Raw genomic sequence first — 23475 nt, forward strand, 5'->3', positions numbered from 1 at the left:
GGAGGATTTCTGGAATTTGAGGCCAGTCTGTACTGCAAATTAGTTCTGGTTCAGCCTGGACTACAGCGCATACAGGCTTGTGTGCTATGCCACACCACACCATGATACCTGCTGAGTCATCAATAAAGCTGTCAGTCTGAGCCCGGGATTCTTTAAGCTCTCCACACATATGTCTCATTGAAGTCCCCCAACAACCCAGTAATGTAGGTACATATCACGTAGCCAACTTGGGCACAGGAGAAATAAGAGGCTCTGAGTTATCATTAGTATGAAGCCAGGCCTGGGACCCAGCCATGTGGATCCAGAGCTGGTGCCCTGATATACTCTCATTATTCCAGGGAGGGGTCCCGAAATGTCACCGTCTCTTTTTGTTTCAGCAGGGTTCTGTTGTCTAAGTACTCGAAGGGACACAAACTCTGAACACATCTTAGAATGACTCTTCCCCCGCCCCACCCAATGAATACATCGATAGTATTTATATGTCCTTCTGTTTTTTCAATACTTTTAGAAAACTGTGCATATGGTATGATGGACTGGCGAAGTGGGCTTTCTGTGAGTCTCAAGAAACGGGAATTGGCAAACTGCTGCTGTTCGGCATCTCTGGCTCACTCGGTTTTTAAATGGATGCCCTCCTGCTTCTCATCTTCCTCCTGTTCTGTGTCTGGTCCGGAAGGATTCTGGGGAGCAGTCCCCAGTGACCCAAGGGCAGCAGCACTTGTCTGTTGTCTGGGATTCTGTTCTGACGGCAGGGGTCCTCACACCTGGAGCAACAAGTACCAGGTGTTGAATTGTCACCTGAAGTCCCTTGGAGTCTCGGTGATTTGATAATCCTCACATTTGGAGTGATTTTTAACAGCTCTCTCAAGACAGATTCCTCCCCATGGCTTTGGCAGCATTTTAAAGATTCAAGAGAAAGAGATGTGATGGAGAATTTACAAATGTGTGTGTGGTGGTGTACGTGTATGATGGTGTGTGTGTGTGTGTGTGTGTGTGTGTGTGTGAGGGGGGGTATATGTGTATGATGGTGCGAGTATGTGTGAGAGAGATGGTGTACGTGTATGATGGTGTGTGTGTGATAGTGTATGTGTATGATGGTGCGAGTGTGTGTGATGGTGTGTGTGTATGATGGTGTGTGTGTGTGTGTGTGTGAGAGAGAGAGAGAGAGAAGGAGAGTGTATGTGTAGATGGTGCAAGTGTGTATGATGGTGTATGTGGATGATGGTGCGAGTGTGTGTGATGGTGTCCATGTATGATGGTGTGTGTATATGATGGTGTATGTGTATGATGGTACGAGTGCGTGTGTGTGTGTCTGTGCTTCAGTGAAGCCACCAGAGAAAAGTGGACTGGTTTTCTGTTAAAATGTAGAACTCAGCAGAGCTTTGTGGTCTCTTGTCTGGGCCCCAGATGGTCCCCAGGTGCTTTCTTTTCATCCAGAATCTACTGCCAGTGAAAGTTTTTTGATTTTTTTTTTTTTTTACTTGATTCCCAGGCTAGCACTGGCCATCTCGTGGATGGACTTCTTCCCACGGATCCCCTGCTGTGTGAGGAGCAGAAATGACTTCCTCCCCGATCTTATTTCTGACACTGTCACAGCTGGGCTAAAGAATGCTTCTGTGTATTGTCAAGTGCTGAGTTTCTGTGTTTGTTATTTCTGTAGTTTTTCTTACTCCATCAAGGGGGAAATAATGACAGCTGTCCAGCCGTTCTAAATCTGTTGACTCTGCCACCCACCCTCTCTTGGCTGTTGTGGTGTCATGTGAAAAGCCCACTCTAGTGATGTTTGGTCTTTATTCTGGCCTCGGTTCTGTCACAAGCTGTGTGCCGTTAGAGAAAGAATTTTATTTTTCGCAATCCCCATGGGCTTGGCTGTGAACTAGAAGTCTGGCTACGCGTCATCAGATTTTCTTCTCTTCTATGGATCTGTTCAAAGAGCCCGGAACTGAAAGTGGGAAAAGTCTCTACAGGTGACTGTTAAACCACCAACGGTAGCATTGATTTTAGCCCGGCTCATCCTTGCCTTGTGAAAACTCAGTCCAGATGCTGGAATAACCGCTGGACAGAACATGGCATCTTGCTAACATCGCTCACCTTCCTCAGCCAGGCCAGCTTCCCTTTAATACATATGCTTACAAGTTGTTCTGAATTATTTATGGAGGCCCATCAGGGGACCATTAGTTAGAGGCAGCTTCTTAAACCAGAATGGCTGTCATTTTTGTTGAATAATCACATTTTTGCATACATACACACATGTATACGTGTACCTATACATGCACAATATACAAACAATGTTAAAAGTACACAGACAATAAAGTAAAATTATCACCAAAGTAATCGAGTGAAGATAACATCTCACACAGCTCCCCACTCTCACCACAAGAGCAACCGTAGCCCGCCCAGTTAGCAAACCTGATTTCAATGCTTGGGTATCGAGAATGACCCTCCTACCGCGCTTTCGGATTTCGGTTCACACTACACATCCACTGCTTCCTGTCATAGGGCCTGTGCCCCTCCCCCTCTCTTCTGTGCCTACCACCCCAGTCCTGTGATCCCAATCTCGCTGGGGTTGTGTGTTTGACTCCGAGAGTGTCCTTTATAAGCTGTGGATGAGAGGAACCTATCATACTCTGCACAAGACGTGCCAATGCTCTGAGTGCTTACCGAGGTCTTCTGTCTCTCTGTGCTGAGCTGGAAGATGGGTAAAGAGGGATGGGGATTAATTATGTATTTACAAGCTCCTTTGGTGGCTGACTTGTGGGTAGGTAATTTTGCTGTCAAAAAACAGTCTGTTCATGTTTTCTGTTGGTTGATGTGAATTATAATTGATATTCTTTAAATTCCATCTCCTGTGTTAATTTTCTCATTTAATGTGATTTGCTCCATCCCTAATAGCAATTACTTGGCGAGCTGTCAGAGGTAACTCATCTCCGTTCCCTCCTGGCAATTCCTCTTCCTGTAATTTTTATTTTTTTGGATTCGGTTTCTAGACTTAACACCCTCCAAATAGTCCAGCTGTGCTGTTTTCATGGCAGAATTTCGGAGAGGCCAAATTTAAAGGGGGGAAGGTACAACTCAGCGTAGGACGGCGTTTTAAGAACAGTTCTCTCTGCCAACGGCTTGGTTGGCTTTTACTTGCATAATCTCCTCTCTGAAGCAGGACGCTGCACGAATCCAGCACTCACCTTTAATCACTTTAGCGCTCGAGAATTTTCACTCTGTTTTGGTTACTGAAGAAAAGTGACTCACTCCAACTTAACTGTCAGTAGGAAAGTACATTTCTTATGAGGCGGAGCCACTCTGACTTCCTTCAGAGAAACACACAGGATACTTTGTTTACAGTGGAGCTCGGCAGGCATTCCTGAGTGAGAGTGATTGGGACTCAGGACATGACAGTGTTACACAGAAGTGGGTCTATAGCCTGATGATGCAGCTGCCACACCTGAGGGGTCTATGGAGATGCAGGATGTCAGTGGTGGTTCCTGGGAAAGGCCCAGAGCAAGGCCTCTTATAGGACCCAAGCCTCGGCCTCCTTGGGGCAGGAAAAATGGTTCCAAACGAGCCATGCCCAAGAAAGTCTTCCATGGCTTGAGGTGTGGGAGTCACTAGGTCTGTACCTCCAAACAGGAAGAGCCATGCGCAGGAATATGAAGGAAGAGCAGGCATGGGCGGTAGATAGAGAGGAGCAGAGCTGATGGGAGGGGCTTAGGACAGAGGTGCCAGGGACTAGTACTGCCTGGGTGACTTTCAAAATGAGTTGCAGGGATTTGAGGTCTGTTCCTTTTTTCCCTTCTTGTCAGAGGTTGAAGGCATGAGGCAGGCAGAAAGGACTAAGTGGAGAGGGAAATATGCAAGTAAATCTAACTCTGGCCGAACTCATGCAAAATGTCTTTCTATGGCTTTGGACGTTTCCATAGGGGCCTAAGTTTTTGACCTGTTGTTGAGTGAGGTCTGTTGGCACTGTCGCCCTGTGCAGCAGAGGAGGGTGAATGGCCTGAGACCCGAACACGTGGCGAGCCCGTCTCTGGGCTTCACTATGACACTGTCATGGTGTTTTGAGCTTCTCACAGAATGATTCCACAGATAGGAAACACTAGCTGCTCTTGTTTTTCTGCAAGCAGAAAGAAATGAATCATGTTGTGGCACTCGAAGCTTGTAGCTTTTTTTTTCTTTGGCATAAGCTTTAAAAACAATCATTTAAATTTTGACACTTTGGAGACATTGTCATGATTTCATCAAACCTTTAAAGGACAGGCTTGTCTAGGGGACGCAGCATGTATATTAATTGGCTTTGGCGTGTGCTAAGTAGTACTTTTGGTGATGTTTGCTATATTTGATTGCTTTAGATATTCTTTGGCCCAAATATAAGAGAAATATCTTGTGGGGTTTATAGTAATACAGCAATGCTTTCTGACATTATTACTGAATATATGAGGAGCATCTCTAGGTGTTGGGAAAAGCAAAAATCCGTTCCTCTCATGCTAAATTCTGTGGCTTCCCCACCTCCGGCTCTTCCTCCCCTATCGGGCAGCGCGGTCTAGCCCTCTTTCAGTGTTGTGCCCTTCCCTGCATGGACCCCTCCCATCCTTACTGCTGGCTGGTGTGTGAGCCATGGCCCTGGAGAAACAGCAGCACAGGCCAAGGGCCCCTTCCCACGAAGCTTCCCACAGCTATGAAGTCTCTTCCTGGGAGGGCACCCTGGCGGTCAGTGTGTTGTTTTGTGAGTGATGATTTAAAGTGTGTGCTGTGTGCTTCTCTGGTTCCGATCTCTGTGGAAATCTGGAAGGACTTGCTTCAAAATCAGGGTTGTCTTATATTTGGGCCAGTTTGGAAGTGAAAAGTAAATACTGTCTTAACACAAGATCCAGATTTCCAGAAGGTTCGCTCTTGCAGGTTATGTGCCAAGCTTCAATGTTAATTGGAATTGTGCTGACGCAGTATTTAAACTTCACTTCCATCATAGCTTTGCATCTTTGGTTCTGCAAAGATGTGCCTATCGAGACCTCGGAGTCTCTTACCTGTAGTTACCTGTTCGTTAGTTATGTTATCTATGCTTAAAGCCTTGGATATTGTGTTTAATAATAGGAAATACACAGAGATACTGTTTTATCATAGCCCTGCTTGTGTAGTTACATCTTCTTTTGAAAATATGGATCCCCAAGCACACGCCTTCCTTTCCCCCTCCCCTGTCTTCCCCTCCTACTCCATTTCCCCTTCTTCTTTTCTTTTTTTGTGGGCCCAAGGGTGGAGCCAGAGCCTTCTGCATGTAGGGCAAATGCTCTACCGTGGATCTTTTCCCCCAGCCTGAAGGACTGATTGTGCCTTTATCCTTAAAATCATCCACCCTATGTATTCCCACTTAATAAAGGAAATTTCTAATGTGAGTCAATTACCAGTAAGACAGTGGTAGAAAGGGCCGTGCAAAAGTTTCTAACAGCAGCCTAGTGCTTATTCTAAAACCCAGCTCCGTTAGTCTCAAGTTAACACCTTGTTCCTCTCAAATCTCCTCAGAAACAGCAGAGTTAAAATCCTTTGACTGTAGCCTACCTTAAAAACAAGGAGTAAGTGATGCTTAATGTTCTTGATTTTCTACTCCATTGAAATGATTATTCGTTTAAATTGTGAAATAGAGTATTTTTAACCTGACCTCGTCTTCTGTAAGTTTATGCCCAAACTTAGTTTTCTTGGACTATATTTTTTTTATATTTATTTATTTTTTTCTTGTCCTATATTATGACATTATTCACTCCTGGTTTAAGCTTCTCGTGAAACTCACACTCTGACTTTGAACAAATAGTAGAATATTTAAGAGATGGTTTTAATAAAGATGATATCATACTGGATTAAAAGTATGTATATACATGCCTACATTCTTTAGGGAATGGCACAGGAAACTTTACAAATAAATCTCCAGTGATGCCCTGTCAATTTGTACCTCATTTTCCAGTCTAAGTTCATATACACATGAGCTTGCGTGCACGCACGCACACACACACACACACACTAACTCATTCATATATATTCATATATATTTATTCACACATACATATTTCAAGTTAACTATTGTCTTTTTGTAGAAACAAAGGATGGAGTATGGTCCAAGATCAGCCGAGGCTCCCAATGCCCCATCACCTCCTCCAACACCAGCCCCCGTTCCAGTCCCCCTCCCCCCCTCTGCACCAGCACCCGTTCCTGTGCCCAAGGTTCCCGCAAACGTCACCCGTCAGAACAGCAGCTCCAGTGAGAGCGGGAGCAGCGTCGTGCGAGACAGCCAGCGATACAAACAACTCCCAGTGGACCGTAAGTTGCCCAGGGCCAACCCAGTTCACTGCGTCTGCTCGTAGTAAATGCTGTTAGAGGTAAATAAGAATCACTTCTACTTCGTGGATAGTTCCTCCTGCCTTCATGATCTCTGAGTATCTCTGAGAAGCGGGTCATTTTCTCATCTCTCTAAGGTGTGTGTCTGTACACATTCTCCTGTGTTGTGGCCGTTTAATATAGACTTGCTTGAATCAGACATACTGGACTGATTCGTGAACGTTACTTCCTCCCTGCATATTTCAAGGCTTCAATGATTTGCTCTGTATTTTAGCTTGTAGAAAGTGGGGTAAAACTGAAGCTGCATTTCTTGGGACAAGTGTGAAGATTTGAGATGATACATACAAAGTATTTAGTGGGGGTGGGGGGTGGAGGTGTGTGGGGTTGCTCAGTCTCCCTCTCCCTGAGGAATGTTTTGTTGTCTTGGTTGTCACAAGCTACTGACATCTAAGCAGAAGTCAGGGGTGTTCACCAATATCCCGCATCATGCAGGCAATTGGAAACGTCAGCGATGCGGAGCTTGGAAACTGGGATTGATTTTGACCAGTGTAAGCAGTCAGAAAATGTCTGCTGCTGTCATTGTCGTCTGCTCATCGGCCCCAGCTCCCTCTGTCCGCTCCCTAGTGTCTTCCTGAGAACCGACACCAGCTTAGAGCTACGTGCAAGGTCACTTGCTCACTGGTCAGTCATTGTCACATTCCTATAGCCTGAGAGAAACTACGTGACTTTACATGTGTTAGGAATATGGGTTGGGCCTTGAAAATGTAACATAGAATTGTCCAGAGTTTGACTGTGAGAAGCAGGCCTAAAAGCAGAAGGTAGAGGAAAAGGCAGAAGGCAGTCATGTAAGGAGCGGAGAGCAGAGGCGGCAGATCAGGAACGGCCATGTTGAGAGAGAGCTGGGTGGGAGGGAGAAGCGGGAAGATAAAGACTAGGGTAAGAGAAAGTCAGTGAACGGAGAAGGAATGAATGACCTAGCAGTATATAGAGAGAGACAGGGAGGGAGAGAGCGCTGTGTGGAGGAGCTGCTGTGTAGCTGTGGCTGTGTGCGGATTTGTAACCATGTGGAGGCCACAAAGATGAGGCCATCTAGAAAAGACGTAGAGGAGAAATGGATGTAAAAGAAAGATGTGTGGTCATGTTGTCCCTGAATATTGGAATATGGATCTGAGCAGGGAAGAGATGGCTATATGTAAAAGAGATTGTCAAGAAAAAGACCAAGTTGAAGTAAAAGCGTGGGTCACCGTCAGGAAGCATGTGCGTGTCCCTTTTCCCTTAGGTTACCTGCAGAAAGCATGCGTTTCTTCATTTCCCCTTAGACAGAAGTCTAGTTCTCGCTGCATTCGTGGATTTCTCTGCACTGCAGGTGCCCCCCCCGTCAGCTTAGGTACATACATGATTATATTAACATAAACACAAACCAGCATTACCTTCTATTTGCTTCCAACACAGATTTCATGGAACTTGAACTTCATATTTTCACAAATTAAAATAGTCTCTTTTTTAAGAACCACAGGACGATAAGCAAAATTAAAGACATGATAACTTCAGTTTGTCTGCTTTGTTGCTGTTGTAGTTACTTTAGAAGCTGAGAGTTTTGAGAGTTTCTGAGAGCTTTGCTGCACCTTGTATATTATACATATCTGATTCAGGTCTAATTACGTTTATACTATGTTTATAAAGCATTGCAAGTCAATTTGCCTGACAGTAACTCATTACAGAAAACTTGGAAAGTCAAAACCAAGAAGCCATTTCCTGTATCTGAGGCTTGATAGAAAGGGGACATGCTGTGTGGAGAACAGATCGGCCATTTTGTCTCACGGCCCCTCCCAGGGTCTGGATTTTTCTCACTTTATAAAATTACTTTTCCTATAAGTGATCATTCTGTTTCCATTTCCTTCCATACTATGTTGACAGAACAGGAATGATCTACAACCTAGCCTTACTGCAGAACCACATCTCTGATATCCAGGTTCCTGTATCCAACTTTAATCTCATAGCTGATGTCATAGCCAGAGGCTCCAGTTCAAACTACATTCCTAAATTTTCAGTGCCATTTCCCCCCCGTGAGTCATAGCTGCATGTGAAAATAGTGGGTAGATGTAATAACTACACGCCTGTCATGTATATGATTGTCTTTCTGAAGTATGAGTGATTCAAGTCATCTTTTTAGTCATGTTTGACCTCATAGAATAATACAGAGGGGCCAGCAAAATGACCTGGTAGAAAAAGGTGCTTGCCTGACCTGAATTATTCCCTGGGACCTACATGGCAAAAAAGAGAGAACCAGCTCCCTTGTGTTGTCCTCTGGCCTCCTACCTACCTATGCGAGCGCGCATACACACACACACACACACACACACACACACACACACACACACACATGCTCCCACACACACGCCCACATATATGTACATACACGTACTCACCAATAAATAAATACATGAAAAATATAATAAAGCGAAAATAAAAGAATTAGAAAGCAACTAATTCTGTATCAGACATAGCTGTTTATGGGTGTGAAAGCGTGTTTAACCAATTAAATATGCCACTAAATTTTTAAAAATATGTGTGAGCTTTTAGAGGGATGCTTGTTTTTCACAGATACCAGAGAAAGAGTTTTCAGATGGGAAAGTTCTATGAACGTATTTTATTTCCCTGGGGAACATTCCCTCTGAGAAACAACTGCTCTTTTCTCCTTCCCACAAGTTTGCACACGTCTCTGTGTGACACATCAGCACCGTGATCTCTGACACAGTGGCATTCTGTTCCAGGCCTGGGGTCAGAGTTCAGAGGCATCCAGCCCCCTTCTGGAACAACACATGACCTGGAATGGCTTGTTCTTTGTCCCACTTGAAGAAATGCAGAACCTAGTGGGGAAGAAGCATAGTTTGAATTCTTTTACATGAGTGGACTCTCCTGATAATTGAGACTCATCATAATCAAATCTGCTTTTCATACATGAAAAGGTCACGGGATCGGTAGACTAGAAACGTGCTCCCCAAATTAGCACAAGGGCTTGTTTCCTTAACATAATTTGCTCTCATAATTGCTCATGTAAAATCCCTTTTTAAAATATCTCCGGAGTGCGAGAGTATAGTTTGGCATTAAATAAATTTATTTCTTTGTATAAAATGAATATTTCCCGATAGCATATTTTTGAAGCAGTTTTTTTTTTTTTTGAACAAAGGCCAGGGCTTTCTCATGGTCATTTAGCAGATGGTATAACTGTGTGCATTTTGAGGTCCATGTTTCTCTCAAGATAAGCTCCTTGCTACAACATTCTTTGTTTGTTGCCCAAACTTCTGATAAAAATAAAATGAAAAGGCCAAAGAAGTGGGAACTTATGCGGATATTATGGCCATAGACAAGGCCATGATGTCAAATGTCTGTTTTAAATTTCAGCAAAGGGTGGGAGGTGTGTTTGCGTAGAATGTCTTCCATGCAATTTGAAGGCCTGAGTTTGAGCTCCAGCACCCACGTGAACAGCCAGGCGTGGCCATTAGCTTCACTCAGGCAGAGACAGGCAGATCCTCAGCTCGCTAGCCAGCCAGCCTCAGCAGCAAGTGCCAGGTTCAGTGAGACCCTGTCAGAAAATGTAACTTGAGAAGTGAATCGAGAAGACATCTGGCTCTTGCCCTACATAGGAGCATACAGGGTACACAGCACAACCAAGTTCACATGCATCTCTCTCTCACACACACACACACATGTGTCACACACTTGCATCGCGTACATCATATACATGCATCACACATGCATTACACACACATCACACACATCAAATTCTTCACACACATCAAATGCATCACACACATCACAAATACGCATCACACACATGTATCACACATAAATTGCACAATACATGCATCACACATCAAGACGTGCATCACACACATGTATCACATGCACACATCACACGCACATGCATCACACACATGCATTACACACATGCATCACAATCACATCTCACACACACAGATGGCACACACATGCATGACACATACATGCATCACACATCACAGACATGCATCGCATGCATGCATCACAACCACGTCTCACACACATGCCTGACACACATATGCATCATACACATATACACATGCAAAACTCACATCACACACACACATGCATCTCACTCACACACACTGCAGGAGTGAAGTCACCTTTGCTGCAGTGGAGCATTGTGTAGAGGAGCTGCTTGGAGGTAGGTGGAGCCAGGCGTCACATAAGCCATTCAGATTAGTTTGTCAAAGATCTGCAGAGCATCCCCTCTTGGTGCTTTTGAAGGTGCCCGCTTGCTAGTTTGTTCTCATTTCTTGATCAGTCCTTTGACGTCTGAGCTCTTTGACTTGAGCTCAATCTTTTGTAATCAGAGCTCTCACTATGGGAAGGGGTGTGGTGTTCATCTTCTTTGTTGTTAGGAGAAAGCTTTGAAAGTGAAAACCAAACCCTGGAGCATTCTAGAAAGAGGTTTCTCTGTAATGCCCCGAGGAAGGCCACATGGACTTGTGGCTTCTTTGGTGGATAAGAAGGTGTAGTGGTAAATCAGTGGAGTGGTATTTTCTCTTTTTTGCTTTGAGGCAGATCTATTTCCTGCATGCCAGCATCCTTGGTGATTTAAAACAGTTAGCTACAGAAGCACAGGTGCTGTTTTACTTATATCCATCGACAGTGTCCCTTCCCTTCTTTCTTCCTGCATTTTTCTTTTGCTCTTTCTTAACTATTTTTTCTTTCCCTGTTTGGGGAAGGGATCCCCTCTCCCAGAGGCTGTGACAGCCGATGACTGATGAGGGACACGAAGTCATTGTCTTTAGAGCTGTAACTGCTGCTGAGTTACCAGTGCTCCAGGGGCTAGCTTCACCCTCAGGCCCATGTGAGTGGTCCTAGGTAAACCCAATGGTGCACAAAGCAAACACAAAATAAAAAGACCTCAAGGCAGAATGAATGCAGGAGTGGGGGAGGGTAACGATTAGGAAGGAGAGGGGAGAGGGATGAATATGAGCAGAATATATCGTGTACATATAAGAAATTGTCAAAGAATAAACTAATTAGAAATGTTTCCTGCATACTCAAGACCTTAGGACAGATTACACTCTATTAACACTAATTATTTCACAGTTCACTTTCCAAAGACACCAAACACCATCTCTGAATGACATAAACAGTTCCCTCAGCTACCAGGTCATTGCCACCTGCCAAGGTAATTAGTTAATTGGATTATTATATCAGTTCTGAGTTCTTGCAAACAGTAACAGATAACAATATACCTAAAAGGTGCACACATGTATTCTTTTGATACATAGAGGTATAATTTCATTTCCTTGACATTTTTCTCATAACGCCATACTCATTCATAAGCACATGGCTAGGAGTGAAGGATGGTGGGAAAGATAGTCAAAGGTGATTTCAGGGATCTGAGTATAGAACAGACCTGGGCTGAAACTCAGACCGCCTGGTTCTAGCCAATTTCTCTCTCTAATTGACAATGTTGTTTAGATCATTTCTCTTTGTTCTCATTTCCTGACCTGGTTATACTGTGATGGCTGTAACATGGTGGTTGTCAGGGTCTCAGAGACAAGGTCAGAACATGCCCCACCCTGCTCCATTCACATCTGGTGGATCCCTGTTCCAGATTGGGTGCGGGAGCAAGGGAGACAGAGTGGGACCATTTTTGTCAGCAGGCTGACGTCCCTATGGTCAAAAGTTTGGGGGCTGACATAGTTGTGTGGACTTAAAATGCTCTGGGGAAGAAATCACAATTTGAAATAGGACCGAAGAATCTGAAGGAATCAATAAAGGAGCCTCGTGGGTGTGGTGGTGGAGGTGGTGGTGGTGGTGAGGGTGGTGGGAATGGATGGATGGATGGTGGTGGTGGTGAGGGTGGTGAAGGTGGTGGTGCTGGTGGTGGATGCGTTGGTGGTGATAGTGGTGGAGGTGGTGGTGGTGGTGGTGATGGTTAGGGTGGTGGGGATGGTGCTGGTGGTGGAGGTGGTGGTAGTGGTGGTGAGGGTGGTAGGGATGGTGGTGGTGATGGTGGTGGTGATGATGGTGGTAAGGGCGGTGAAGGTGGTGGTGGGGATGGTGGGGATGGTGATGGTGGGGGGGTGATGGTGGTGAGGGCGGTGAAGGTGGTGGTGGGGATGGTGGTGGTGATGGTGTGGTGGTGATGGTGGTGAGGGCGGTGAAGGTGGTGGTGGGGATGGTGGTGGTGGAGGTGATGGTGGGGATGGTGGTGGTGTTTCCAGGCAAAATAGTCTAGAATGTCCAATATCTTGGGAGACACCAAGCAAACAACACCGCTTCTGCTAGGGTAGTGATCTGGAGGGGAGAACGACATTCTCCTCTGACAGGCAGAGGTCAGGCAGCACCATGACTAGCAGTGGCTGGGAGCCCTGGAGCTGCAGGCTGTGAACGAACCATTGCAATCCGTCTGTTAGCAGAGGGTGAAGTGACAAGGGTGGTGTAGACGATGCGGACAGAGGCCTGCGCTGATCCCTCAGGATCAAGCTGTACGCGAAAGACAGAATGAAGTGGGACTTGGGGTACATTTTGAAGTGCGGAACTAATGGGACTTATTAGTGGACTCTGCGGTAGAGGTCAAAGGGAAACACAGGGTGGTTCTGAGACAAAACAGAAAGGTGAAATTGTCATTAAAGGGTGAAGAAGTGTAAAAGAAAGAAAGCTAGTAAACTTGAGGGACTTGGAACCTTGGAATGACGAATTTGGGTTTGGATGGGTTACCTTTGATGTACATTGTGGACACATGTGAATGTGGGCAGCAAATGAATGTGGTTTTTTTTTTAAACAAACAAACAAAAAACAAAGAAAAACCAGTGATTTCTACTTCTGAATCATCCAGGGCTGGGGAACTAATTCTGTATCATCAGATCTAACATGATCCAAGATGAGGCACAAGGATGGTTGATGAGGGGGGAGCAGGCCAGGAAGAAGTCCCAGGTCTGGGCGCTGCAGCGTTTCTCCAGTATTTCAATAACTGAGAAGATTCAGATATGTATGGACACTGAGAAAGAAGGCAGAGAGACAGAGGCAAGCAGAGAGATTCCATGGCCCCTGGGAGGAAGCACTTTGAGGCAGAACCACGTGACACAGGCATTGGGTGGAAGGAGGTGGCATCTGGGAAGGAACTGGCTGGCTCCTGGAGTTCAAGGGCAGGAGAGAGAGAGAGAGAGAGAGAGAGAGAGAGAGAGAGAGAGAGAGAGAGAGAGAGAGAAGCAGTGATCCTTAAAAGGAAGAGGGGAGCATGGATTCCTGATTACAAGGGAGCAGAGAAGTGGGGAGCAGCTGGGAGGAAAACATGATCCAAAAGAGAGAGACAACTAAATGAGGAATGTCTCTGCGTGGGGGTGAAATGAAGCAGGAACGAGGGAAATGGATAAGACACAGGATAATTAGGAGATAAATTACCTCCAAGGGTTAGAATAGGCCTTGAACACAGGGTCTAGTGCACAGGGAGGGACTGGCCTGAGAAGTGCAGGCTGGGAAGGGGTGTAGCTCACCAGTATGATAGGGAGGAAGCCAGTCTACAGGAGCAAGTATTGGCAAGAGTAACCATTGGGGAAACCTGTGCAGATTAGTCTTATTTTTGAGTCAGGGTCCCACTATGCAGACCAGGCTGCTATGGAACCTTTACTGTGCAGTTTTGGGGGCTCTCTTTTATATACTCTATTTTATTCCTGAGTTAGGAAGTGAGGTCATTAGGGTGAGGATCAAAACTATGTTGGAGGTCTGCAGAATAAGCCATGGACATTAAATAATCACTCGAGGAGGAATGATTCTATATGGTTCAATCTGTTCTGGGAGGCTTGTGTGGGCACTGTACGGGATGTGTCTTGAGTTCCAAGTGTCGACCTGGTGCAATACGACAGCAGCCTTCTCTCTTGACCACTGCCATCTTTGGCCCCCAGAAGGATGTCTAGACAAGTCTAGATGAGATCTCCTTGTGTAGAATGATCATCAGGGGCTTGACAGCCTAGCGGGGATCCTGCTCAATAACCAAACAGGAGGTGTTCAACTGCTGTCCCTCATGCAACTGAGCAGGCGCAGGCACAGCCTGTGGAGACTCCTGAGCAAAGAGAAGGGCCTTAGAGTCGCTTTAATAATTTATCATGCAATTTATACCGGGTTGAAGTGCAAGTGAGGGCGGGTGGCAGGAACCCGGGATTGCAAATCCCTCAGGGGTCTAGGGATGATTAGGGATGAGGTTCTAGAGGGGATATCACGGCAGAGATCTTTGAACATGTGTACTCCCTTCCGGCGTTCAGGAAGAAAGTCTCAGATGGAAGAGGTGCAGGATGAACTATTCCAGAGGCTCACCATCGGGCGCAGTGCCGCACAGAGGAAGTTCCACGTGCCTCGGCAGAACGTGCCGGTGATCAATATCACTTACGACTCCACCCCGGACGAAGTCAAGACCTGGCTGCAGTCGAAAGGATTCAACCCTGTGTGAGTGTCCCATGCCTCCTTCGCAGCTGGGCCCCTTCCACGCCACCCCTACTCTTCAAAGTTGTCAAAGCCGAGGTGGCTTTCCCTAGGTGGCATTCTTTTTCCTGTATTCAGGAAATAGCAGCTAACTTTAAACGCAAAGAAGGTAGAACTGGGAAAGGGACGAGACTAATTCTGGTGCGTCTTCAAGCTGATAGTTTATTTTCTTCACCAGTCTCTTGGGCAGTTGTTACCAGCTGGGAGGACTGTGGGCATTTGATCCCTTCTCATCAGTTATGCAGGGTAAGGTGATGTTTTGCAGGACCATATCACATAGGATGTGTGACGTAAGACTTCTTGTGTCTCAAGGCTGTCAATCAGAGGTATCTTCACTGCTTTGTATACCACTGATCTAAAAGTCTGTAGATGTTTTGTGTATGTTTGGTACCAGGAAATGTTTGAACAGTACATGCCTGGGGGATCTTAATTTAGAAACTCGCTCCCTTGGCATATTTGACAGCAAAGCTCAGTTGTTAGTTGCCATGTTACGAGAAAGTGCTCTGTTGCTCCTAGGAACAGGAAAGAGAAACCTAAGGGAGTCCGTGATTTAGAAACCCCACTGCATCCTTTTAGATGCTTGGTCACCAGTCATTTTATGTGAAAGGAACCTCTGGGTCATGGCCGTGGACGTCTCTTGGTATTTCTTTATCTCAACCCTGCAGTGCCTTTTAAGGCTATGGAGCACACAGTGATGGCCTGTGCCTGTCATCCCAGCACTTGGGAGGTGGGGATGGAGGACCTGCAGTTCAAGGTCAACCTGAGCTACTTACAGAGTTCTAAACCAGCCTGCCTCAGAAGTGAAATCAAGTGAACGCTCAAAAAACAGATAGATAAAGGGTGGGTGGATGGACAGACAGACAGACAGACAGACAGGCGAGCTGGAGAGATGGTGTAGCTGTTAAAGCAAGGCTCACAATGACAAGCTCGAAGCAGGATAGAAGCCAGGATAGAAGCCGCAGCTGCTTTGCTCTTGCTGGCATTTGCAGCCCTCTGGTAACTTCCTCATGCTCTGAATTTCAGGACCGTCAATAGCCTTGGGGTGTTAAATGGAGCACAACTCTTTTCCCTCAATAAAGATGAGCTGAGGTCCGTCTGCCCCGAAGGTGCCAGAGTCTTTAGCCAAATCACTGTTCAGAAAGCTGCTTTGGAGGTAAGACCGGTAAACAGAGCTGGTGTTTGTTGGCTTTGGAAAGTGAGAACTGGCCCCTGGCAGCTCTGGAGCCAATGTTCGTGTCTATGTTGGTCAAATTCTCCTCACTGAAAAGATGAATTTAATTTGTCCCAGCTTTTCCTTCTCTGCTACTAGATACCATAGGTAACTGTTTTCAGAAAGACTATCCTTCAGGCTAAGTAGAGATTTATTAACAAAAGCACCATGTTCTCATTTTGTGGCATGGGCTCCTATAAAAACTTCAATTTTGCTAATAAAAAATAAATTCATACATGAATTGAGTAACTATCTGGGAAGCATGTCAGTACAATGAATAAATAAAACCCTAGTTGTGGGGTGCTAGAAAGATGACCCTACTGTTAAGAACCTGTCCTGCTTTTATGGAGAACCTGAGTTCTGTTCCCAGGACCCACAAAAGGTCACACATAGCCATCTGTAACACCGGCTTCAGGAACTGGACAAAATAAAAATAAAAATACATAAAACCCAAGCTAGGCATGGTGGTGGTGCATCTGTAAGCCAGCCCTTGGGAAGTGGAGGCAAAAGAATGCTTAGTTCAAGGCTAGCCTTAGCTATATAGTGATTTCAAGGACTGCCGATGCTCCCAAGATCCTCTCTCCAACAAACCAAAGTTCTGGTGCATGTCCCGAGCCTATTATTCACCTACAGAGTCATCAGGAATGCTACGAAAGGATATTAAGAATGTGTAGCTGTGGGGTGGGGAGACAGCTAAGCAGCTAAGAGTGTGTAATTATGAGGACCAGGGTTCCAGTCCCAGCATCTGCTTAATCAGGCAAACATCCCACAAATACTTCTGACTCCAGTGCTGAGGGATCTGTCACCTGTTCGGGACCCTGAATGCTCGCAGGCAGACCTGTGTGTAAACACTCCACATGCAAATATAATACACGCCCGCGCACGCACACACACACACACACACACACACGCACATAAATGAAATAAATCTAAAGGAAAGGAAAATATACAGCTGCAGGAAGTGTTAGAGCTGTCTGCACAGCAGCTGAGGAGTGAATGGACGTCTGTTTAGCAGGAGGGATTCAAGCTGTCCTCTTCAAAGTTGGCTCTGTAAGAGTTAATAGTTTTGTGAAAATTATAGTTGGCCTCAAGTAAAAGGATATAAGATTCAACATGAAGCTGATAGCTAATTATCCCTAGCAGGTATATTATGTAAATTGAACAGTTAAATAACGCAGGATAAAATAGTTTCGTGTGTATAATCCTGTGACCATTCCCCATCAAGCGAAATTCCATTATGCTGAGAATTCTCTTCTACAACATTGATCTGGAAGGTTTTATATTTGAGTTTGATGATTGCTTTTCTGTGTGGAGTATGAATACGAATTATGTGTTCCCTAAAGCAGTTTTCTTACCATTATACTTTTCAGTCTTGTTAAGAATGTATAAATTGCTTCTCGGGGGTACATTAGAAAATTTTGTATCCCTAATGTTTCCGGATCCCTTCCTTCCAGGACATCCTGTTACTATGTTTGCCTTCCCAGCCTACTTCCTGCTGCTGATTCTTTTGGGCTTTGACTGAGGCGGAACTGATACAGTTTCCAAGAGTTTCTTGACCACTTTCCCCCCTCACCACTTTCTTGGATCCAGTTCTTCACATAGTTTTTCACCATACCACACCCCAACTTGTTACCAGAGCCTTCAGTCATCAGAGGAACTGAGGACAAGGTCCCCAGGGATTGTAGGGAGACCTTGGAAGGGAGAAAAGCTGGCACGATCGGGGGCAGAGTTTTTGGAAGGAAAACGATGTGTTCCGAAGACACCCTTTAAAATCTCTCAGTGGCAACGAGTGCCTTGCTTGACTGACCTTCTTTGGAGGGTGTGAAAAGATGATTCATTTGATAATGTGATTGTTGTAACCATGAAGACCCTAGTTCAGATCTCGAGTGCCCAACTTAAAGGTAGACATGGCTGTCTAAGCACGGGGGAAGCACAGACAGGAAGATTCCTGGGACTGGCCAGGCCAACAGACCAATGAGCTGTAGTTGGAGCCTGCTCGTCCGTTCCTGGCTGCCCAGACGAGAAATTATTACACAGAAACTCTATTAATTAAATTACTGCTTGACCAATAGCTTTGGTGCCTTTTTAGCTAGCTCTTCTATCTTAAATTAACCCATTTTTTTTTATTTTGTATTTTACCATGATGCTCATAGTTTACCAATACCGGCACATGGGCCTCTTTTTCCTCCAGCAGCTACGTGACTCCTTGGCTCTGCCTTCTTTCCTCCTCTATCTGCTTGGAATTCCTGCCTTACTCAATTCTGCCCTGCTGTAGCTTTGTTCATTAACCAATGGTATTTACAGCATACAGAGGGGAATCCCACATCAGTGAGTCTTAGGTGCAGTCTGAGATTCTGTCTCAAAAAACTAAGGTGGAGCTGGGTATGGTGGCACACCCTCTTAGTCTCAGTACTTAAGAAGAAGAGGCAGAAGGGTCTCTATGAGTTTCAGGGCAGCCTGAGCCATGTAGTAAAATCCTACCTCAAAGGAAAGAGAAAAAATATTAATGAGAAGCCACCACACACACCAGTAACTATGATTTGATGGGTACAGCCACCACACATGCCAGTAACTATGTTGTCGGCTCCATGTTTATTTTTCAGGACAGTAACGGAAGCTCTGAGTTACAAGAAATCATGAGGAGACGTCAGGAGAAGATCAGCGCTGCTGCCAGCGACTCGGGAGTGGAGTCGTTTGATGAAGGAAGCAGTCACTGATCAGTTGGACGCCGCCATCCTTGGCATTGTGGGACATGCTTTGTTTTAAGAAGCCTGGAAGGGAATGTCGAATCGATTGGCCTGGTCTATGTAAATCATTGCCGTAGAAGGAAGCAGTGTGTACTGAGCGAGCAGAGGGCTTGCTGCTTCTTGGCCCATTGTTTTGATTGAAAGCTGAGAAGTGGGCAGGTGAGCTTGGTTGTTCAGCAAGTAAAAGTACTTGCCGCCAAGCCCAATGACCTGAGTTCGAGTCCCTGGACCTGCGTGGTAGAAGGAGAGAGCTAGCTTTTCCAACTTGTCCTCTGACCACCATACAGAAATGAGCAAATTAACAAGTGTCATTAAAAGAATTTTAAAGATAATTTAAGCTTAGAAGAAAGCGACTAGACTGTTTTGACCTTGGGAAACACTTTTTTCCGTTTTCCTGAGGTACACTTCCCTTCGCTCCCTTAATTCTGTCAGCCTCATCTGGTGATCTTTGTTGGGTTATTTTGACAATGGAAAATTTACTCAGTGCAACAAGGAAAAGATATGGCCATTGAAGACTAAGTCTACCCACTCAGCTCTCTGTGACTGGGATGCCTGTCATCCAGGGAGGAGGCTCAGTGAGACTACCCTCTGCTTACGTTAGGTCTCTCCTCTGACATACCTAATGACAGCGTATTTAGGTGTATTTAAAGTTCTTAATGCCAACTGTTTAAAAATAGCACATTTGAATGAACTGTACAATATAGCCAGACCTTGAACGTGCAGATAGGAGACTATAGTACGTTCTCAAGACACTTTGTTCCTTGAAGCTCTGTCAGTTGCAAAATCTTGCATAGATTATGCTTTGATTTAGTTTAAATTCTGCTTATTATGTATACTGTGTAATTAAATATGAGAAAGCACAAGTGGGAAGAAGTCACATACATTCACAATCACTCAAACAGAGTAACCCACGCTGGTGTTTATTACAGTATTTTGCTTAATGAAAGCCTCAGTTATAAATATTGATATAAGTAGTAAAAGGATATCGGGCCATTTTATGTGTGTTATCTGTGTAACAGGGGACACTTAATTTACATGTACCTTAACCCCATGGAAGAATCTAGATAGGAAGAAGAAAAATAGCTGACCTTCAACAAATGTTATTTTTGGAAACACGATTTTTGTCATTAAATGTAATATTATTTCACATTTATAAAGAAGATGTTATGTAAGAATGTTGTATATTTTAACATAAATCCATTTAGAGAGATTATCTAGATTCATTAATTTTTCATAGTGCCTTTTTCACTTGAGTCGGCTGGAAAGAGTCTGCAATAAACAGTATTTGCTGTATATTAATAAATAGCTTCTATCTCATCCACACGAAAATGTTTGCTTTGTAGACTGGGCACTTGGGTTAAGAGAATGAGAGCAGATGTTCCTTACACGGAAAGAAGGCCTCAGTGTGTGTCTGTAGAGCATGACCTAGCATGTTGTCCCATGCTCCCCTGGTTTCATCGTCCACGCTCTCTATCATCGAGCCACAGTTGCTACCAAGAATGAAAACTCTTACACACTCTGTTTTTGATCACTGCTCCAAGCAAATTTGTATCTGGAAATCTGCAGTGACAGTGAGCAGCTTCCTAGGGACCAAGTTTGCAAAGATGATGAAGGGAATAGCAGCCTTCACCACCCATCTGTCTCCCCATCATCCCGAGCAGTTGTGAGGCGACAAAGGAGAATCTAGTTAGATCTCTTATATTCTGTAAACCCTGCCTTCATTAATAATAATAATAATGATGATGATGATGATGATGATTCTGTAAAGCAAAAGCAAAATCAAAATACTTAGATAACCTGGTTGGGAAGTAACAGGTCCAATATAGAAGAATTGCTGTGATTTATATCTGTATACCCAAAGATGCTGGGATGTTCTGGTGGAAGCTTTGCCCTGGCACCTATAGGCCCCAGCCATGACAAGCTCAATAGAGGCTCAAGTCTTAGTAGTTTACCCTAAAGCAATACATGGTTCCAAGAAAGACCACAAACTGAGGCCATCCAGGCACCACCCAGGAACAGGCTATCCAAAGGAAATCCCTAATTTTCCAACCATTATAGATGGGATCACCGGCCAGCACACACCAATCACTTTTTACCAGAACACCCTAGACAAATGTTAGCCAATCAGGGGTTGTGAACCTTAGAAATCCCTCACCCCAGCCTCTGCTATTATAAAACCCCACCCTCAATGGAGTTCAGGGCTCTCTGGTCTTACATTGGACACACAAATGTTGTAGGAAAGCCACTTGTTTATCCCGGCCACCCAGAACCAAAATAATCACACAGAAACTATATTATTTAAATCACTACTTGGCCTATTAGCTCTATCTTCTTATTGACTAACTCTTATATCTTAATTTAACCCATTTCTATTAATCTGTGTATTGCCACATGACTCTGGCTTACCGGCTGAAATTCCATCTGGCACTGGCGGGGCTACATGGTTTCTCTCTGACTCCGTCTCCTTTCTCCCAGCATTCAGTTTAGTTTTCCCTGCTTATCTCTGTTCTCCTTTAGCTCTGCTATAGGCTCAAAGCAGTTCCTTTGTTAACCAATGCTATTTGTAGCATATAGGGGGAAATCCCACATCACATCCCCTTTTCGGTTTAAATAAAAAGGAAGGTTTTAACTTTAACATAGTAAAATTACATATAACAAAACAGGTATCAAACAGGAATTATAGTTACAATATCTGTATCTACTTTATCTTTTATTATAACTAAAGAAAACTGTAACTATAAATTCTTCAACTCCATCAAAGACTCCAAAAAGATATAATATTACCTAAATAAACAATAAGTTCCTTGTAAGCAACTGCCAAAACTCTAGAATTGACAGGAACATCTCACTATCTGGACAGTCACCCAAAGTTCTGTACTGTTAGAGTACCCATCTTCAACCTACTGACCCATAGTATCTGGCAGACTTTTCCATGAAGCAGGAAATTTCAAAGACAGGTCTGCTAATATTGGCATTTTGTCAGTCACTTTCTTCTGTATCCTGCAAAATGTATGGCAGACTTTCATTAAGCTGGAATCCTAAAGGATGGTCATCATTAGGCAAGTTCAGCAGTCATTTCTCTGTGGGTTCTGCATGTCCAGTTCATCAAGCAGTCCAGGCAAGAGCAGTTTCATGCCCAAATAGCTAACAAACTCCATAAGGAGCCTCTTCAATGCCCATCTTCCTCTTCAAGTAACTGGTGCTGCCAGGAGCAGACGTGTCTCATTATCATGAAAAGTCTTAAGTTATTAAAACATTTTAAATGCCATATTCTGTTAGTCTCTGAACGGTTTGAAGAATGCCTATCCATCTGAGATATATCTCTATATATCTAGAAAGTCTAACTAACATGACTACAAGCTTGACTATTATAGATGACTCTCTGTTAACTTATATTTCTTAATTATACATCACATTTTTAAATGAGCTGCACAAAATAATACCTTAATCAAGAGCAGAAATATATATATATATATATATATATATATATATAACAGAATTTACTTTAAATTTTTATCAATAAACCAAGATTCATACCAATGCCAAAGTATTCATCTTTATAGCACACAAAGAGTCTGAATTATAACTTGAATATGAATAAGTGCTCTTTGCTTTTACATGCAGGACTCAGTCTCCTAGATGGTTTTTTGGGGACTCCATGATCGGGGCATAACAGCATCCAAACAGCATCCATATACTCAAAGTGTCTGGGATGTTCTGGTGGAAGCTCCCCGCCCCGTCCCTGGAATCCATATACCCAAAGAGTCTGGAATGGTCAGGTGGAAACTTCATCCCAAGCTCCCTATCCCTCTCCAACCCCTGCTGCATCTCAGAAAGCCCGCCAAATGATGAACCCTTTCCCAGAGATGCTCAAGACCCACAGGGTATTTATACTGCTCCCAGAAAACAGACATGGTTTTCTAGTCTTCCTTTCCCATTTCCTCTCGGGGGGATTGGAAAACCATACAGAAGCATTGTATCCATTAAACCTGGGCTTTTTCTAATTCGATTTTAGTTGGTCTTATTTGGATTGCTGTGTCAGCAGAGAGGCTTATCAGAGTACAGAAATTTCTCAGGAAGTGTTGCCCCAATGAAATCACCTGGATGGCTTTTCTGGCATATTTTATTGAATACTTGAAAAACAGACACAAATTCAAAACTCTTCAAAATCCTGAAGAGCGAAACATTGCTTAGTTCATTCTATGAGACCTCCATTTTCCTCACACCAGAGCCAGAGAACCCACAGGCAAAAAGTCAATGTCCCTTATGAATGAGATTGTAAAACTCTTTGTTAAGATACTACTCATGAATATGTGTCCCCTTGTATTTTCGTTTTGAGACAAATTCTCAGCCAAGCTACCCAGACCAGCCATGAACTCCCTGTGTTGTTCAGATAGACCATGACCTTGTGAGCCTCTAGCCTCATTCTCCTAGTTGGTTGTCCTACCAGGCCAGGCTCAGCTAACTTTTTCATTAAGTAAGGCAAGCAGATCATAATGAGATCATCAGCTGTGCTCACTATAGGTGATGTCTAGAGAAGGGTAATGTTCTACAGGCCCTAGACTCAGTTGTAGTATGTGTCCTCTTTCCCTGCCATTCTTTTCTGTAGAGGGAAGTTTCTGCCCTACCCAGTCCTTCTGATTTTCAGTCCCAGAGAAACACATAGAGGCTTATATTAATTATAAACTGTTTGGCCTATTAGCT

General features: G+C 44.2%; 1 protein-coding gene across 4 annotated transcripts in view; it reads left to right on the forward strand.

Moving 5' to 3' along the window:
* Eps8 (EGFR pathway substrate 8, signaling adaptor) overlaps positions 1 to 20088 on the forward strand; it is a 180853-nt gene extending 160765 nt beyond the window's left edge. For all 4 annotated transcript variants that reach the window (XM_048432469.3, XM_085687274.2, XM_048432468.3 and 1 more), the window contains 4 exons: positions 6072 to 6294; positions 14598 to 14778; positions 15838 to 15967; positions 18628 to 20088. In XM_048432469.3, coding sequence (XP_048288426.3) covers positions 6072 to 6294; positions 14598 to 14778; positions 15838 to 15967; positions 18628 to 18741 — 648 coding nt within the window. In that variant the 3' untranslated portion in view covers positions 18742 to 20088. The remainder of the gene's footprint in view (positions 1 to 6071; positions 6295 to 14597; positions 14779 to 15837; positions 15968 to 18627) is intronic.
* The last annotated feature ends 3387 nt before the right edge of the window (positions 20089 to 23475 follow it).

Source organism: Myodes glareolus, chromosome 3 (genome assembly GCF_982192425.1).
Source record: "Myodes glareolus chromosome 3, mMyoGla1.1, whole genome shotgun sequence".
Classification (NCBI taxonomy): domain Eukaryota; kingdom Metazoa; phylum Chordata; class Mammalia; order Rodentia; family Cricetidae; genus Myodes; species Myodes glareolus.